General features: G+C 49.6%; 1 protein-coding gene across 1 annotated transcript in view; it reads right to left on the reverse strand.

Moving 5' to 3' along the window:
• FLNA (filamin A) overlaps window positions 1-18905 on the reverse strand; it is a 114792-nt gene that overhangs the window by 2607 nt on the left and 93280 nt on the right. Inside the window, exons 42-45 of the mRNA XM_082300400.1 lie at window positions 9825-9957; window positions 8704-8880; window positions 5617-5835; window positions 3453-3671 (exon numbers count right to left, since the gene is read on the reverse strand). Of these exons, the coding sequence (XP_082156526.1) occupies window positions 3453-3671; window positions 5617-5835; window positions 8704-8880; window positions 9825-9957 (748 nt within the window). The remainder of the gene's footprint in view (window positions 1-3452; window positions 3672-5616; window positions 5836-8703; window positions 8881-9824; window positions 9958-18905) is intronic.

The raw sequence follows: 18905 nt of genomic DNA on the forward strand, positions 1-18905 counted from the left end.
AGGTTTTGGGGATTTTTTGGGGTTTTTTGGGGGGGGGTTGGGATTTTTTGGGGTTTTTTGGGTTTTTGGGGTTTTTTCTGATTTTTTCTTATTTTTCAAGGGTTTTTCGGGGTTTTTGGGGGTTTTTCAGAGGTTTTGGGAGTTTTTTGGGGTTTTTTGGGGGGGGGTTTTTTGGGGTTTTTGGGGGTTTTTTTGGGATTTTTTTTCTGATTTTTTTTTCTTATTTTTCAAGGGTTTTTTCGGGGTTTTTTTGGGCTTTTTCAGAGGTTTTGGGGATTTTTTGGGATTTTTTGGGGGGGGGTTGGGATTTTTTTGGGGTTTTTTGGGATTTTTTGGGGTTTTTTTTGGGTTTTTTTGGGGGGTTTTTTGGGTTTTTTTTCTGATTTTTTTTCTTATTTTTCAAGGGTTTTTTCGGGGTTTTTTTGGGCTTTTTCAGGGTTTTTCAGAGGTTTTGGGGATTTTTTGGGTTTTTTTGGGGGGGGGTTTTGGGGGATTTTTTGGGGGTTTTTTCTGATTTTTTTTCTTATTTTTCAAGGGTTTTTCGGGGTTTTTTTGGGCTTTTTCAGGGTTTTTCAGAGGTTTTGGGGATTTTTTGGGGTTTTTTTGGGGTTTTTTTGGGGGGGTTTTGGGGGTTTTTGGGGTTTTTTTCTGATTTTTTTCTTATTTTTCAAGGTTTTTTTCGGGGTTTTTTTGGGCTTTTTCAGAGGTTTTGGGGATTTTTTTGGGTTTTTTTGGGGGTTTTTTGGGGTTTTGGGGGGGTTTTTCTGATTTTTTTCTTATTTTTTAAGGGTTTTTTCGGGGTTTTTTGGGGCTTTTTCAGGGTTTTTCAGAGGTTTTGGGGATTTTTTGGGGGGGTTTTTTGAGGTTTTTGGGTTTTTTTTCTGATTTTTTTCTTATTTTTCAAGGGTTTTTTCGGGGTTTTTTTGGGCTTTTTCAAGGTTTTTCAGAGGTTTTGGGGATTTTTTGGGGTTTTTTTGGGATTTTTTGGGGGTTTTTTTTGGGGTTTTTGGGGTTTTTTGGGGGGGGTTTTTTTGGGGTTTTTGGGGTTTTTTTTGGTTTTTTTTTTCTGATTTTTTTTTCTTATTTTTCAAGGGTTTTTTCGGGGTTTTTTTGGGCTTTTTCAGAGGTTTTGGGGATTTTTGGGGGTTTGGGGGTTTTTTGGGATTTTTTGGGGTTTTTTGGGGGGTCTTTTGGGGTTTTTGGGGGGTTTTCTGGGGTTTTTGGGTTTTTTTTTGATTTTTCAAGTGGTTTTTTCGGGGTTTTTTGGGCTTTTTCAGGGTTTTTCAGAGGTTTTGGGGATTTTTGGGGGGTTTTTTTGGGATTTTTTGGGGGTTTTTGGGGTTTTTTTTCTGATATTTTTGTTATTTTTCAAGGGTTTTTTCGGGGTTTTTTTGGGCTTTTTCAGGGTTTTTCAGAGGTTTTGGGGATTTCTTGGGGTTTTTTTGGGGGGGTTTTTTGGGATTTTTTTGGGTTTTTTTGGGGGGTCTTTTGGGGTTTTTGGGGGGTTTTTTGGGTTTTTTTTCTGATTTTTTTTCTTATTTTTCAAGGGTTTTTTCGGGGTTTTTTTGGACTTTTTCAAGGTTTTTCAGAGGTTTTGGGGATTTTTTGGGATTTTTTGGGGGGGTTTTTGGGATTTTTTGGGGTTTTTCAGAGGTTTTGGGGATTTTTTGGGGTTTTTTGGGGGGGTTTTTGGGGGTTTTTGGGGGTTTTTTCTGATTTTTTTCTTATTTTTTAAGGGTTTTTTTCGGGGTTTTTTTGGGCTTTTTCAGAGGTTTTGGGGATTTTTGGGGTTTTTTGGGGGGGGTTTTTTGGGATTATTTTGGGGTTTTTTGGGGTTTTTGGGTTTTTTTCTGATTTTTCAAGTGGTTTTTTTGGGTTTTTTTGGGCTTTTTCAAGGTTTTTCAGAGTTTTTGGGTTTTCGGGATTTGGGGATTTTTTGGGTTTTTTGGGAATTTTTTTTGGATTTTTTCTGATTTTTGGAGGGTTTTTTGGGTTTTTTTGGGCTTTTTCAAGGTTTTTCAGAGTTTTTGGGTTTTGGGGATTTTGGGGGATTTTTTGGTTTTTGTTTAGGATTTTTTGGGGATTTTTCTGGAATTTTATTCTGATTTTGGAGGTTTTTTCAGGATTTTTGGGGTTTTTTCAAGGTTTTTCAGGGTTTTTGGAGGTGTTTTGGGATTTGGGGGATTTGGGGGGATTTTTTGGGATTTTTTTAGGATTTTTTGGGATGATTTTCTATTTTTCTTGAGGTTTTTTCTGATTTTTGGAGGTTTTTTGGGGTTGTTTTTGGGCCATTCCAGGGTGGGTTTTGGGCATTTTTGGGCCATTCTGGTGCCGTTTTGGGGCTGTTTTGGGTTTTTTTGGGACATTTCAGGGCAGGTTTTGGGCCATTTCGGGGTTTTTTGGGCCGTTTCGGGGTTTTTGGGCCATTTTGGGGCAGTTTCGGGGGGTTTTTTGGCCATTCCAGGGGTTTTTGGGCTATTTCGGGGCAGTTTTGGGGCCATTTCGGGGGTTTTTGGGCTATTCTGGTGCCATTTTTGGGCTGTTTCAGGGGTTTTTGGGCCATTTTGGGGGGTTTGGGGCCATTTCGGGTTTTTTGGGCCATTCTGGTGCCGTTTTGGGGTTTTTTGGGCCGTTTTGGGGCCATTTCAGGTTTTTTGGGCCATTCTGGTGCCATTTTTGGGCTGTTTCAGGGTTTTTTGGGCCGTTTCGGGTTTTTTTGGGCCATTTTGGTGCCATTTTTGGGCTGTTTCGGGGGTTTTTGGGCCATTTTGGGGGATTTTGGGCCATTCTGGTGCTGTTTTGGGGCCGTTTTGGGGTTTTTTGGGCCGTTTCAGGGCAGTTTTTGGGCCATTTTAGGGTTTTGGGGCCGTTTTGGGGTTTTTTGGGCCATTCTGGTGCCATTTTGTGGCCGTTTCAGGGGTTTTTGGGCCGTTTCGGGGGGTTTGGGGCTGTTTTGGGGTTTTTTGGGCCGTTTCAGGGCAGTTTTTGGGCCATTTTGGGGTTTTTTGGGCCATTCTGGTGCCATTTTGTGGCCGTTTCAGGGGTTTTTGGGCCGTTTCGGGGGGTTTTGGGCTGTTTTGGGGTTTTTGGGCCACTCTGGTGCCATTTTTTGGGGCTGTTCCGGGTTTTTTTGGGCTATTTCAGGGTGGTTTTGGGGCCATTTTGGGGTTTTTTTGGGCTATTCCTGTACCATTTTTGGGCAGATTTGGGGTTTTTTGGGCCATTTCGGGGTTTTTTGGGCCATTCTGGTGCCATTTTGGGGTCATTTCAGGGTTTTTTGGGCTATTTCGGGGCAGTTTTTGGGCCATTTGGGGAGTTTTTTGGGCCGTATTGGGGTTTTTTGGGCTATTTCAGGGCGGTTTTGGGGCAATTTGGGGGTTTTTTTTGGACTATCCCAGCACGGTTTTTGGGCAAATTCAGGGGTTTTTGGGCAATTTGGGGGTTTCACCCACCGGCTTTGCTGCAGTCGACGGTGAAGGAATTTTTCTGCCCCACGAAGCCTTTGCTGAGCCCCAACCCTTTCGCCACCACTTTGGAGGCGTCGGAGAATTTGGGGGGTCCCGGGGGGGCTCCGGCCGGGGCGGGGGCGGCCACGGAGCCCCCGTGGCCCCCCGAGTCCACCAGCACCGAGGAGCTCTCGCGGAGGCTGTGGCTGCTCACCAGGCGCGGCCCTGGAGGCCCCCAAACCCCAAAATCAGAGGGTGGAAGCCCCAAAACCGCAGCCTCAAATCCCAGTCCCGAACCCCAAAACTCAACGGGGTTGGAAGCCAAAACTTCCTAAAAAATGCAGGGCTCAGATGTCGAAAATTCGGGGGGTTGAGGCGTGAAAAATCACGGGGTTTGAACCCAAAAGATCGCGGGGTTGGATCTAAAATGCCGGGGTTGGAAGCTCCCAAAAAATCAGGGTTTTACCAGCATCAAATCGGGGCTTGGAACCCCAAAAAAATCACGGGGGGGGAAGCCCAAAATTCAGGGGTTTGAACCCTAAAATTCAGAGCTTTGACTTCCAAAAAAACCCAGGGTTGGAGCCCCGAAAATCAGAGCTTGGAACCCCAAAAATCAGAGCTCTGAACCCAAAAAAATCAGGGGTTGAACCCCAAACCCCTCCCAGCCCCCCCCAAACCCTCCCAAAACCTCCCCCAACTCCCCCAAAATCCCCCCAAATCCCTCCAAACCCCCCAGAATCCCCCCCAAACTCCTCCCCAAATCCCTCCCAACCCCCCCAACCCCCAAAATCTCCCCAAACTCCCCCAAACCCCTCGCAAACCCCCCTCAACCCCCCCCAAATCCTCCCCAACCCCTCCTAATCCCCCCCAACCCCCCCAAGCCCCCCCCAAGCCCCCCAAAATCCCCCCCAAACCCCCCCCAACCCCCTCCCCAACTCCCTCAAACCCCCAAATCCTCCCCAAACCCCTCCTAATCCCCCCCAAACCCCCCCAAACCCCCCCCAAACCCCCAAAATCCCCCCCAAACCCCCTGCAACCCCCTCCCCAACTCCCTCAACCCCCCCAAATCTTCCCCAAACCCCTCCTAATCCCCCCCAAACCCCCCCAAACCCCCTCAAATCCCCCCAAATCCCCCCTAGCCCCCCAAAATCCCCCCCAAACCCCCCCAACCCCCTCCCCAACTCCCTCAACCCCCCCAAATCCTCCCCAAACCCCTCCTAATCCCCCCAAACCCCCTCAACCCCCCCCCAAATCCCCCCTAGCCCCCCAAAATCCCCCCCAAACCTCCCCCAACCCCCCCCAAACCCCTCCTAATCCCCCCCAAACCCCCCCAAATCCCCCCTAACCCCCCAAAATCCCCCCCAAACCTCCCCCAACCCCCTCCCCAACTCCCTCAACCCCCCCAAATCTTCCCCAAACCCCTCCTAATCCCCCCCAAACCCCCCCAAACCCCCTCAAATCCCCCCAAATCCCCCCTAACCCCCCAAAATCCCCCCTAACCCCCCAAAATCCCCCAAACCCCCTCCCCAACTCCCTCAACCCCCCCAAATCCTCCCCAAACCCCTCCTAATCCCCCCCAAACCCCCTCAAACCCCCCCTAAACCCCCAAAATCCCCCCCAAACCTCCCCCAACCCCCCCCCAAATCCTCCCCAAACCCCCCCAAACCCCCTCAAATCCCCCCAAATCCCCTCAAACCCCCCAAAATCCCCCCCAAACCCCCCGCAACCCCCTCCCCAACTCCCTCAACCCCCCCAAAACCCCCCAAACCCCTCCTAATCCCCCTCAAACCCCCCCAAACCCCCCTAAATCCCCCCTAACCCCCCAAAATCCCCCCCAAACCCCCCCAACCCCCTCCCCAACTCCCTCAAACCCCCCCAAATCCTCCCCAAACCCCTCCTAATCCTCCCCAAACCCCCTCAAACCCCCCCCAAACCCCCAAAATCCCCCCCAAACCTCCCCAAACCCCCTCCCCAACTCCCTCAACCCCCCCAAATCCTCCCCAAACCCCTCCTAATCCCCCCCAAACCCCCTCAAACCCCCCCTAAACCCCCAAAATCCCCCCCAAACCTCCCCCAACCCCCTCCCCAACTCCCTCAACCCCCCCAAATCTTCCCCAAACCTCCCCCAAACCTCCCCCAAACCCCCCCAGCCCCCTGTCCCGGCCCGTACCGGTGACCTTGGCCTTGAAGGGGCTGCCCACGATGTGGTGGGGCCCCCCGAATTTGATGGTGATGAGGTAACTGCCGGGGGCCATGGGCGTGTAGGTGACCCGGAAACCCTCGGGGCACTCGCGGCACTCCATGGTCACCTTGGACGGGCCCTCGATGGTCACGGCCAGAGCCCCCGGGCCCGCCTTGGACGTGTTCACCACGAACTCGGCCGGGGAGCCTGAGGGGAGAGGCCGGGAATGGGGGAAGGTCCTGGAGCCCCCCCGGGAATGGGGAAAGGCCCCGGAGCCCCCCGGGAATGGGGAATGGGGGAGGAGAACGGCCCCCCGGGAATGGGGAATGGGGAAAGGTCCCGGAGCCCCCCGGGAATGGGGAATGGGGAAAGGTCCCGGAGCCCCCCGGGAATGGGGAATTGGGAAAGGTCCCGGAGCCTCCCCGGGAATGGGGAAAGGTCCTGGAGCCCCCCGGGAATGGGGAATGGGGAAAGGTCCCGGAGCCCCCCGGGAATGGGGAATGGGGAAAGGTCCCGGAGCCCCCCGGGAATGGGGAAAGGCCCCGGAGCCTCCCCGGGAATGGGGAAAGGTCCCGGAGCCTCCCGGGAATGGGGAATGGGGAAAGGCCCCGGAGCCCCCCGGGAATGGGGAATGGGGAAAGGTCCCGGAGCCCCCCCGGGAATGGGGAATGGGGAATTGGGAAAGGCCCCGGAGCCCCCCGGGAATGGGGAGAGGCCCCGGAGCCCCCCGGGAATGGGGAATGGGGAATGGGGAAAGGTCCCGGAGCCCCCCGGGAATGGGGAATGGGGAAAGGTCCCGGAGCCCCCCGGGAATGGGGAATGGGGAAAGGTCCCGGAGCCCCCCGGGAATTGGGAAAGGTCCCGGAGCCCCCCGGGAATGGGGAATGGGGAAAGGTCCCGGAGCCCCCCCGGGAATGGGGAATGGGGAAAGGCCCCGGAGCCCCCCGGGAATGGGGAATGGGGAATGGGGAAAGGCCCCGGAGTCCCCCGGGAATGGGGAAAGGTCCTGGAGCCCCCCGGGAATGGGGAATGGGGAAAGGTCCCGGAGCCCCCCGGGAATGGGGAAAGGCCCCGGAGCCCCCCCGGGAACCGGGAACGGGGGCGGAGAAGGGCCCGGATCGGGGGGGGAGGGGGAGGCAGAGCCCCACAGAGCCGGGGGGGGCAGCCGGACCCCGAATTCCCGGGTTTCACCCCAAATTCTGGGGTTTCACCTCAAATTCGCGGGTTTTTCCCCACAAATTCCCGGTTTTCCCCCTCAAATTCCTGCTTTTGTTCCCCCAAATTCCCGTTTTTTCCCCACAAATTCCCGTTTTTTCCCCCTCAAATTCCCGTCTTTTTCTCCACAAATTCCCATTTTTCCCCCCAAATTCCCGTTTTTCCCCCTCAAATTCCCGGTTTTCCCCCCAGATTTCCAGTTTTCCCCCCTCAAATTCCTGCTTTTGTTCCCCCAAATTCCTGTTTTTTTTCCCCTCAAATTCCCATTTTTTTTCCCCCCAGATTTCCAGTTTTCCCCCCTCAAATTCCTGCTTTTGTTCCCTCAAATTCCCATTTTTTTCCCCCCAAATGCCTGGTTTTTTCCCCCCAAATTCCCATTTTTTTCCCCCCAAATTCCTGTTTTCCCCTCAAATTCCTGCTTTTTCCCCCTCAAATTCCTGCTTTTGTTCCCCCAAATTCCCTTTTTTTTTCCCTCAAATTCCCGTTTTTCCCCTCAAATTCCTGGTTTTTCCCCCCCAAATACCCATTTTTTTCCCCCCAAACTCCCATTTTTTCCCCCAAATCCCCATTTTTTCTCCCCAAATCCCCATTTTTCTCCCCAAATCCCCATTTTCCCCCCCAAATCCCCATTTTTCCCCCCCATTCCATACCCGTGGTGCCGCCCTCCAGGCCAGGCCCGTAGGCCGACACCAGGCCCGGATCCCCGGCCTGTCCCAGATCCCTCCCAAATACTCATTTTTTTCCCCCCAAACTCCCATTTTTTCCTCCCAAACTCCCATTTTTCCCCCAAATCCCCATTTTTCCCCCCAAATCCCCATTTTTTCCCCCCCATTCCATACCCGCGGTGCCGCCCTCCAGGCCAGGCCCGTAGGCCGACACCAGGCCCGGATCCCCGGCCTGTCCCAGATCCCTCCCAAATACTCATTTTTTTCCCCCCAAACTCCCATTTTTTCCCCCAAATCCCCATTTTTCCCCCCAAATCCCCATTTTTCCCCCCAAATCCCCATTTTTCCCCCCAAATCCCCACTTTTCCCCCCCATTCCATACCCGTGGTGCCGCCCTCCAGGCCGGGCCCGTAGGCCGACACCAGGCCCGGATCCCCGGCCTGTCCCAGATCCCTCCCAAATACCCATTTTTTTCCCCCCAAACTCCCATTTTTCCCCCCAAACTCCCATTTTTTCCCCCAAATCCCCATTTTTCCCCCAACATTCCTGGTTTTTCCCCCCAAATCCCCATTTTTCCCCCCCATTCCGTACCCGTGGTGCCGCCCTCCAGGCCAGGCCCGTAGGCCGACACCAGGCCCGGATCCCCGGCCTGTCCCAGATCCCTCCCAAATACTCATTTTTTTCCCCCCAAACTCCCATTTTTTCCCCCCAAATCCCCATTTTTCCTCCAACATTCCTGGTTTTTCTCCCCAAATCCCCATTTTTCCCCCCAAATCCCCACTTTTCCCCCCCATTCCATACCCGTGGTGCCGCCCTCCAGGCCAGGCCCGTAGGCCGACACCAGGCCCGGATCCCCGGCCTGTCCCAGATCCCTCCCAAATACTCATTTTTTTCCTCCCAAACTCCCATTTTTTCCCCCAAACTCCCATTTTCCCCCCAAATCCCCATTTTTCCCCCCAAATCCCCATTTTTCCCCCCAAATCCCTATTTTTCCCCCCCATTCCATACCCGTGGTGCTGCCCTCCAGGCCAGGCCCGTAGGCCGACACCAGGCCCCGATCCCCGGCCTGTCCCAGATCCCTCCCAAATACTCATTTTTTTCCCCCCAAACTCCCATTTTTTCCTCCCAAACTCCCATTTTTCCCCCAAATCCCCATTTTTCCCCCCAAATCCCCATTTTTCCCCCCCATTCCTACCTGTGGTACCGCCCTCCAGGCCGGGCCCGTAGGCCGACACCAGGCCCGGATCCCCGGCCTGTCCTGGCTCTCCCACCCGGACCTTGAAGGGGCTCCCGGGGATGTGGGAGCCCTCGAACTTGACGTCGATGGAGTAGACGCCGTTCTCGCGCGGGATGAAGCGCACGGCGTATTTATCTGGGGAAAGGCAGGGAAAAAGGAGCCCCAAAATCATCCCTGAACCCTCCCTCAAATCCTAAATCCACAAATCCCAAATTCCTGTGGGATGAACAGAGCCAGGGAGGGGAAAAAGGGAACCCCCAAATGATCCCTGAAAGGTCAAAATCATCCCCGAAGCAGCAGAGAGCTCGAAATCATCAACTCGGGGCTCAGAAGTCTCAAATTCGCTGCGTTGGACCCCAAAATTCCGGGGTTGGAAGCCCCCCAAAAAATCAGGGTTTTACCAACGTCAAATCGGGGCTTGGAACCCCCAAAACATCAGGGGGTGGAAGCCCAAAATTCAGGGGTTTAAACCCAAAAATTCAGGGGTTTAAACCCAAAAATTCAGGGGTTTGACCTCCAAAAAAACCCAGGGTTGGAGCCCTGAAAATCAGAGCTTGGAACCCCAAAAATCAGGGGTGGAAAAACCAAACCAGCCCCAAACCCCAAAGGAAAAACCAACCCGGGAAATGGTCTGGGGACCCCAAAATCACCCCTGAACCCCCCAATCCTCAACTGGACCCCAAAATCCCTCCCCAAAAATGGGGGGGGGACCCCAAAATCCCCACGGCCGGAGCGTTTTGGGGTGAGAACGGGGTGGATTTTGGGGTGGGAACGGGGCGGATTTTGGGGTGGAATTGGCCGATTTTTATAGGATCGGCCGAATTTTTGGGGGATTGGGGCAATTTTTGGGGTTTCCCCCAGTGCAGAGTGAGGTTTTGGGGTGTCCCCTCACTCTGAGTGACCCCAGAGCCGCGACACCGCCCGGGGGGGTGGAAATGGGGCGATTTTGGGGTGAAAACGGGGCGGATTTTGGGGTGGAATCGGCCGATTTTTATAGGATCGGCCGAATTTTTCAGGGATTGGGGCGATTTTTGGGGGATCCCCGTGGGGGGTGGGGACATTTTGGGGTGTCCCCTCACCTGGGGTGACCTCGGAGATGTGGCACTCCTCCAGGGCCCCCGAGGGGCTGTGCACCTTGGCATCCAGGGCACCCTTGGCCCCGTTGAGGCTGACGGCGAACGAGGCCGGCTGGTGAACCTTGAGCCCCGACTCCTGGGGGGACACGGGTCAGGGACCCCAAAAACGGCCGGGGGGAGCCCCAAATCCACGTGGGGGAGGCTTCAAAACCCAGGAGAATCCCCCCAATCCCCTCCCGAAAAGAAAGGACAGCGAAAAACCCGAAAGAACTCGATCCCAGAAATAGCAAAAAGTGCCCCGAATCCAGCCCGAAATGCACCCAGAAAAGCCCTAGGAAACAAAATGAAGCAATCCTAAAAAAAGCCCTAAAAGTGCCCCGAATCCTCCCAAAAATCCCTAAAAAACAAAATGAAGCAATCCTAAAAAAAAAACCTAAAAGTGCCCCAAATCCTCCCAAAAATCCCTAAAAAACAAAATGAAGCAATCCCAAAAAAAGCCCTAAAAGTGCCCCAAATCCCTCCAAAAATCCCTAAAAAACAAAATGAAGCAATCCTAAAAAAAGCCCTAAAAGTGCCCCGAATCCTCCCAAAAATCCCTAAAAAACAAAATGAAGCAATCCTAAAAAAAGCCCTAAAAGTGCCCCGAATCCTCCCAAAAATCCCTAAAAAACAAAATGAAGCAATCCTAAAAAAAGCCCTAAAAGTGCCCCGAATCCTCCCAAAAATCCCTAAAAAACAAAATGAAGCAATCCCAAAAAAAGCCCTAAAAGTGCCCCAAATCCTCCCAAAAATCCCTAAAAAACGAAATAAAGCAATCCCAAAAAAAGCCCTAAAAGTGCCCCAAATCCCCCCAAAAATCCCTAAAAAACAAAATGAAGCAATCCCAAAAAAAGCCCTAAAAGTGCCCCAAATCCTCCCAAAAATCCCTAAAAAACAAAATGAAGCAATCCCAAAAAAAGCCCTAAAAGTGCCCCGAATCCTCCCAAAAATCCCTAAAAAACAAAATGAAACAATCCTAAAAAAAGCCCTAAAAGTGCCCCAAATCCTCCCAAAAATCCCTAAAAACAAAATGAAGCAATCCCAAAAAAAGCCCTAAAAGTGCCCCAAATCCCCCCAAAAATCCCTAAAAAACAAAATGAAGCAATCCTAAAAAAAGCCCTAAAAGTGCCCCAAATCCTCCCAAAAATCCCTACAAAACAAAATGAAGCAATCCCAAAAAAAGCCCTAAAAGTGGCCCAAATCCTCCCAAAAATCCCTAAAAAACAAAATGAAGCAATCCTAAAAAAAGCCCTAAAAGTGGCCCAAATCCTCCCAAAAATCCCTAAAAAACAAAATGAAGCAATCCTAAAAAAAGCCCTAAAAGTGGCCCGAATCCCCCCAAAAATCCCTAAAAAACAAAATGAAGCAATCCCAAAAAAAGCCCTAAAAGTGCCCCAAATCCTCCCAAAAATCCCTAAAAAACAAAATGAAGCAATCCCAAAAAAAGCCCTAAAAGTGCCCCAAATCCCCCCAAAAATCCCTAAAAAACAAAATGAAGCAATCCTAAAAAAAGCCCTAAAAGTGCCCCAAATCCTCCCAAAAATCCCTAAAAAACAAAATGAAGCAATCCCAAAAAAAGCCCTAAAAGTGGCCCAAATCCTCCCAAAAATCCCTAAAAAACAAAATGAAGCAATCCCAAAAAAAGCCCTAAAAGTGCCCCAAATCCTCCCAAAAATCCCTAAAAAACAAAATGAAGCAATCCTAAAAAAAGCCCTAAAAGTGGCCCGAATCCCCCCAAAAATCCCTAAAAAACAAAATGAAGCAATCCCAAAAAAAGCCCTAAAAGTGCCCCAAATCCTCCCAAAAATCCCTAAAAAACAAAATGAAGCAATCCCAAAAAAAGCCCTAAAAGTGCCCCAAATCCCCCCAAAAATCCCTAAAAAACAAAATGAAGCAATCCTAAAAAAAGCCCTAAAAGTGCCCCAAATCCTCCCAAAAATCCCTAAAAAACAAAATGAAGCAATCCCAAAAAAAGCCCTAAAAGTGGCCCAAATCCTCCCAAAAATCCCTAAAAAACAAAATGAAGCAATCCCAAAAAAAGCCCTAAAAGTGCCCCAAATCCCCCCAAAAATCCCTAAAAAACAAAATGAAGCAATCCTAAAAAAAGCCCTAAAAGTGCCCCAAATCCTCCCAAAAATCCCTAAAAAACAAAATGAAGCAATCCCAAAAAAAGCCCTAAAAGTGGCCCAAATCCTCCCAAAAATCCCTAAAAAACAAAATGAAGCAATCCTAAAAAAAGCCCTAAAAGTGCCCCAAATCCTCCCAAAAATCCCTAAAAAACAAAATGAAGCAATCCCAAAAAAAGCCCTAAAAGTGCCCCAAATCCTCCCAAAAATCCCTAAAAAACAAAATGAAGCAATCCCAAAAAAAGCCCTAAAAGTGCCCCAAATCCTCCCAAAAATCCCTAAAAAACAAAATGAAGCAATCCTAAAAAAAGCCCTAAAAGTGCCCCAAATCCTCCCAGAAAAGCCCTAAAAAACAAAATGAAGCAATCCTAAAAAAAGCCCTAAAAGTGCCCCAAATCCTCCCAAAAATCCCTAAAAAACGAAATAAAGCAATCCCAAAAAAAGCCCTAAAAGTGCCCCGAATCCTCCCAAAAATCCCTACAAAACAAAATGAAGCAATCCTAAAAAAAGCCCTAAAAGTGCCCCAAATCCTCCCAAAAATCCCTAAAAAACAAAATGAAGCAATCCTAAAAAAAAACCTAAAAGTGCCCCAAATCCTCCCAAAAATCCCTAAAAAACAAAATGAAGCAATCCCAAAAAAAGCCCTAAAAGTGCCCCAAATCCCCCCAAAAATCCCTAAAAACAAAATGAAGCAATCCCAAAAAAAGCCCTAAAAGTGCCCCAAATCCCCCCAAAAATCCCTACAAAACGAAATGAAGCAATCCCAAAAAAAGCCCTAAAAGTGCCCCAAATCCTCCCAAAAATCCCTAAAAAACAAAATGAAGCAATCCCAAAAAAAGCCCTAAAAGTGCCCCAAATCCTCCCAAAAATCCCTAAAAAACAAAATGAAGCAATCCCAAAAAAAGCCCTAAAAGTGCCCCAAATCCTCCCAAAAATCCCTAAAAACAAAATGAAGCAATCCCAAAAAAAGCCCTAAAAGTGCCCCAAATCCCCCCAAAAATCCCTAAAAACAAAATGAAGCAATCCTAAAAAAAGCCCTAAAAGTGCCCCAAATCCCTCCAAAAATCCCTAAAAAACAAAATGAAGCAATCCCAAAAAAGCCCTAAAAGTGCCCCGAATCCTCCCAAAAATCCCTAAAAAACAAAATGAAGCAATCCTAAAAAAAAACCTAAAAGTGCCCCAAATCCTCCCAAAAATCCCTAAAAAACAAAATGAAGCAATCCCAAAAAAAGCCCTAAAAGTGCCCCAAATCCTCCCAAAAATCCCTAAAAAACAAAATGAAGCAATCCCAAAAAAAGCCCTAAAAGTGCCCCAAATCCCCCCAAAAATCCCTAAAAACAAAATGAAGCAATCCCAAAAAAAGCCCTAAAAGTGCCCCAAATCCCCCCAAAAATCCCTAAAAACAAAATGAAGCAATCCTAAAAAAAGCCCTAAAAGTGCCCCAAATCCCCCCAAAAATCCCTACAAAACGAAATGAAGCAATCCCAAAAAAAGCCCTAAAAGTGCCCCAAATCCTCCCAAAAATCCCTAAAAAACAAAATGAAGCAATCCTAAAAAAAGCCCTAAAAGTGCCCCAAATCCTCCCAAAAATCCCTAAAAAACAAAATGAAGCAATCCCAAAAAAAGCCCTAAAAGTGCCCCAAATCCTCCCAAAAATCCCTAAAAACAAAATGAAGCAATCCCAAAAAAAGCCCTAAAAGTGCCCCAAATCCCCCCAAAAATCCCTAAAAACAAAATGAAGCAATCCTAAAAAAAGCCCTAAAAGTGCCCCAAATCCCTCCAAAAATCCCTAAAAAACAAAATGAAGCAATCCCAAAAAAGCCCTAAAAGTGCCCCGAATCCTCCCAAAAATCCCTAAAAAACAAAATGAAGCAATCCTAAAAAAAAACCTAAAAGTGCCCCAAATCCTCCCAAAAATCCCTAAAAAACAAAATGAAGCAATCCCAAAAAAAGCCCTAAAAGTGCCCCAAATCCTCCCAAAAATCCCTAAAAAACAAAGAAAAACTCCCCAAAAAACCAAAATAAACCAATCCCAACCCCCCCCCCCCAAACTCCCCCAAATCTCCCCAAAATCCCCCCAGGAAACCCCTAAAAAACAAAATAAAGCAATCCCAAAAAAAACCCCTAAAACTGCCCCAAATCCCCCCCAAAATCCCCCAGAAAACAAAGAAAAAACGCCCAAAAAAAACCCCCAAAAAACCAAAATAAACCAATCCCAAAGATACCAAAAATTCCCGCAAAATCCCCCCAAATCCCCCCAAAATCCCCCCAGAAAACCCCAAAAAGCCAAAATAAACCAATCCTAAAAAAAACCCCTAAAACTCCCCCCAAATCCCCCCTGAAACCCCCCAAAAATCCCCTAAAAAACAAAGAAAAAACTCCCAGAAAAGGCCCCCCAAACCAAAATAAACCAATCCCAAAAAAACTGAAAATCCCCCCAAAAATCCCCCAGAAAACAAAGAAAAAACTCCCCAAAAAAACCCCAAAAAACCGAAATAAACCAATCCCAAAAACCCCCCTGAAACCCCCCCAAAAACCCCTAAAAAAACCAAACAAAAATCCCCCCAAAAACCCTAAAATTCCCCCAATCCCCCCCAAAAAACAGAAAACAAAACCAAAAAAATAAAAAAACCAACCCCCCCAACCCCTCCCAAAAAAATCCCAAAAAACCCCAAAATCCCCAAAGAAACAAAAAAGACCCTCAAAAAAAAAAAAAAACCAAAAACCCCCCAACCCCCCCCAAAAATCCCCATAGAAACAAAAAAAGAGCCCCCCAAAAAACAGGAAAAAAACCCCCAAAACCCCTCAAAAAAACCCTAAGGAAAAAAAAATCCAAAAATCCCCAAAGAAACAAAAAAGATCCCTGAAAAACCCCAAAAATGACCCCAAAACCACGCAAAAAACCAAAAAAAAAACCCCAAAAAATCTCCAAACCCCCCAAAAAACCAAGAAAAAAAAGTCCCAAAAAAACCCCAAACCCGGGAGAACCCAAACAAACAAAACCCCCCCAAAAAAACCACCCCAAATCCCCCAAAACCCAAAAAAAACCCCCAAAAAATCTCCAAAAAACCCCAAAAATCCAACCCCCCCAAAAAACAAAACTGCCCCAAAAATCCCCCCAAAAAACCCCCAAAAAACCCAAAAATCCCCCCAAAAAACCCCCAAAAATCCCCCCCAGAAAACCCCCCAAAAAACCCAAAAATCCCTCAAAAAATGCCCCAAACCCCCCCCCAAAAACCCCCAAAAAACCCAAAAATCCCCCAAAAAACCCCCAAAAATCCCCCCCAAAGAAACCAAAACCCCCCCAAAATCCCCAAAAAACCCCAAAATCCCCCCAAAACCCCAAACTGGGAGATTTTGGGAGCACCCCAAAATTTGACCCCAAAAAACGCCCAGGGGGCCCCAAAAAAACCCCCAAGCTGGGGGAGGGGAGGGTGGAAAAACCCCAAAAGTTGCACCCCAAAAATTGTATTGGGGGGGGAGGGGAACCCCCAAAAATGCCCCAAATCCCCCCAAAATCCCAGCGGGGTTGGACACCCCCAAATCCCAGCTTTGGGATTTCAACCCCCCCAAAAAAACCCCAAAAATCCCCCAAGGGAGCCCCAAAAGCCCCAAAAATCCCCCAAAAGGAGCCCCCAAAAAACCCAAAATCCCCCAAAGAAGCCCCAAAAATCCCCCAAAGGAGCCCCAAAATCCCCCAAAATCCCCCAAAGGAGCCCCAAAATCCCCCAAAGGAGCCCCAAAAGCCCCAAAATCCCCCAAAGAAGCCCCAAAAAAATCCCCCAAAGGAGCCCCAAAATCCCCCAAAATCCCCCAAAGGAGCCCCAAAAAACCCCAAAAATCCCCCAAAGGAGCCCCAAAATCCCCCAAAGGAGCCCCAAAAGCCCCAAAATCCCCCAAAAGGAGCCCCCAAAAAACCCAAAATCCCCCAAAGGAGCCCCAAAAATCCCCCAGAGGAGCCCCCAAAAAACCCAAAATCCCTCAAAGGAGCCCCCAAAAAACCCAAAATCCCCCAAAGGAGCCCCAAAATCCCCCAAAATCCCCCAAAGAAGCCCCAAAAATCCCCCAAAGGAGCCCCAAAAATCCCCCAAAGGAGCCCCAAAATCCCCCAAAATCCCCCAAAAGGAGCCCCCAAAAAACCCAAAATCCCCCAAAGGAGCCCCAAAATCCCCCAAAGGAGCCCCAAAAAACCCCAAAAATCCCCCAAAGGAGCCCCAAAAAACCCCAAAAATCCCCCAAGGGAGCCCCAAAAGCCCCAAAATCCCCCAAAAGGAGCCCCCAAAAACCCCAAAATCCCCCAAAGGAGCCCCAAAAATCCCCCAAAGGAGCCCCAAAATCCCCCAAAGGAGCCCCAAAAATCCCCCAAAGGAGGCCCAAAAACCCCCAAAATCCCCCAAAGGAGCCCCAAAATCCCCCAAAGGAGCCCCAAAAAACCCCCAAAGGAGCCCCAAAAAACCCCAAAGGAGCCCCAAAAAACCCCAAAAATCCCCCAAAGGAGCCCCAAAAAACCCAAAAAAATCCCCCAAAGGAGCCCCAAAAATCCCCCAAAGGAGCCCCAAAAACCCCCAAAATCCCCCAAAGGAGCCCCAAAATCCCCCAAAAACCCCCAAAAATCCCCCCAAAACCCCCAAAATCCCCCAAAGGAGCCCCAAAAATCCCCCAAAAATCCCCCAAAAGGAGCCCCAAAAACCCCAAAAATCCCCCAAAGGAGCCCCAAAATCCCCCAAAGGAGCCCCAAAAATCCCCCAAAGGAGCCCCAAAAACCCCCAAAAATCCCCCAAAAGGAGCCCCAAAAATCCCCAAAATCCCCCAAAGGAGCCCCAAAAATCCCCCAAAGGAGCCCCAAAAACCCCAAAAATCCCCCAAAGGAGCCCCAAAAACCCCCAAAATCCCCCAAAAGGAGCCCCAAAAATCCCCAAAATCCCCCAAGGGAGCCCCAAAAGCCCCAAAATCCCCCAAAAGGAGCCCCCAAAAAACCCAAAATCCCCCAAAGGAGCCCCAAAATCCCCCAAAGGAGCCCCAAAAATCCCCCAAAGGAGCCCCAAAATCCCCAAAAGGAGCCCCAAAAATCCCCAAAATCCCCCAAAGGTGCCCCAAAAAACCCCAAAAATCCCCCAAGGGAGCCCCAAAAGCCCCAAAATCCCCCAAAAGGAGCCCCCAAAAAACCCAAAATCCCCCAAAGGAGCCCCAAAAACCCCCCAAATCCCCCAAAGAAGCCCCAAAAAACCCCAAAAATCCCCCAAAGGAGCCCCCAAAAAACCCCAAAAAATCCCCCAAAGGAGCCCCAAAAACCCCCAAAATCCCCCCAAAACCCCCAAAATCCCCCAAAGGAGCCCCAAAAATCCCCCAAAGGAGCCCAAAAACCCCCAAAAATCCCCCAAAAGGAGCCCCAAAAATCCCCAAAATCCCCCAAAGGAGCCCCAAAAATCCCCCAAAGGAGCCCCCAAAAACCCCAAAAAATCCCCCAAAAAACCCCAAAAATCCCCCAAAGGAGCCCCAAAATCCCCCAAAGGAGCCCCAAAATCCCCCAAAATCCCCCAAAGGAGCCCCAAAAAACCCCAAAGGAGCCCCCAAAATCCCCCAAAGGAGCCCCCAAAAACCCCAAAAAATCCCCCAAAAAACCCCAAAAATCCCCCAAAGGAGCCCCAAAAATCCCCCAAAGGAGCCCCAAAAATCCCCCAAAGGAGCCCCAAAAAACCCCCAAAATCCCCCAAAGGAGCCCCAAAAAAACCCCAAAAATCCCCCAAAAGGAGCCCCAAAAATCCCCAAAATCCCCCAAGGGAGCCCCAAAAAACCCCAAAAAATCCCCCAAAGGAGCCCCAAAAACCCCCAAAATCCCCCCAAAAAACCCCAAAAATCCCCCAAGGGAGCCCCAAAATCCCCCAAAGGAGCCCCAAAAAACCCCAAAAATCCCCCAAAGGAGCCCCCAAAAAACCCCAAAAAATCCCCCAAAGGAGCCCCAAAAACCCCCAAAATCCCCCCAAAACCCCCAAAATCCCCCAAAGGAGCCCCAAAAATCCCCCAAAGGAGCCCAAAATCCCCCAAAAATCCCCCAAAAGGAGCCCCAAAAATCCCCAAAATCCCCCAAAGGAGCCCCCAAAAAACCCCAAAAAATCCCCCAAAGGAGCCCCAAAAACCCCCAAAATCCCCCCAAAACCCCCAAAATCCCCCAAAGGAGCCCCAAAAATCCCCCAAAGGAGCCCCCAAAATCCCCCAAAGGAGCCCCAAAAATCCCCAAAATCCCCCAAAGGAGCCCCAAAAAACCCCAAAGGAGCCCCCAAAATCCCCCAAAGGAGCCCCCAAAAACCCCAAAAAATCCCCCAAAAAACCCCAAAAATCCCCCAAAGGAGCCCCAAAAATCCCCCAAAGGAGCCCCAAAAACCCCAAAAATCCCCCAAGGGAGCCCCAAAAGCCCCAAAATCCCCCAAAAGGAGCCCCCAAAAAACCCAAAATCCCCCAAAGGAGCCCCAAAAATCCCCCAAAGGAGCCCCAAAAATCCCCAAAATCCCCCAAAGGAGCCCCAAAATCCCCCAAAGGAGCCCCAAAAACCCCAAAGGAGCCCCAAAAATCCCCCAAAGGAGCCCCCAAAAACCCCAAAAAATCCCCCAAAAAACCCCAAAAATCCCCCAAAGGAGCCCCAAAAACCCCCAAAAATCCCCCAAAAGGAGCCCCCAAAAAACCCAAAATCCCCCAAAGGAGCCCCAAAAATCCCCCAAAGGAGCCCCAAAAATCCCCAAAATCCCCCAAAGGAGCCCCAAAATCCCCCAAAGGAGCCCCAAAAACCCCAAAGGAGCCCCAAAAATCCCCCAAAGGAGCCCCAAAATCCCCCAAAATCCCCCAAAGGAGCCCCAAAATCCCCCAAAGGAGCCCCAAAAACCCCCAAAATCCCCCAAAAGGAGCCCCAAAAACCCCAAAAATC

The sequence above is a fragment of the Coloeus monedula genome (genome assembly GCF_965178545.1).
Source record: "Coloeus monedula genome assembly, chromosome: 39".
NCBI classification, from domain to species: Eukaryota; Metazoa; Chordata; class Aves; order Passeriformes; family Corvidae; genus Coloeus; species Coloeus monedula.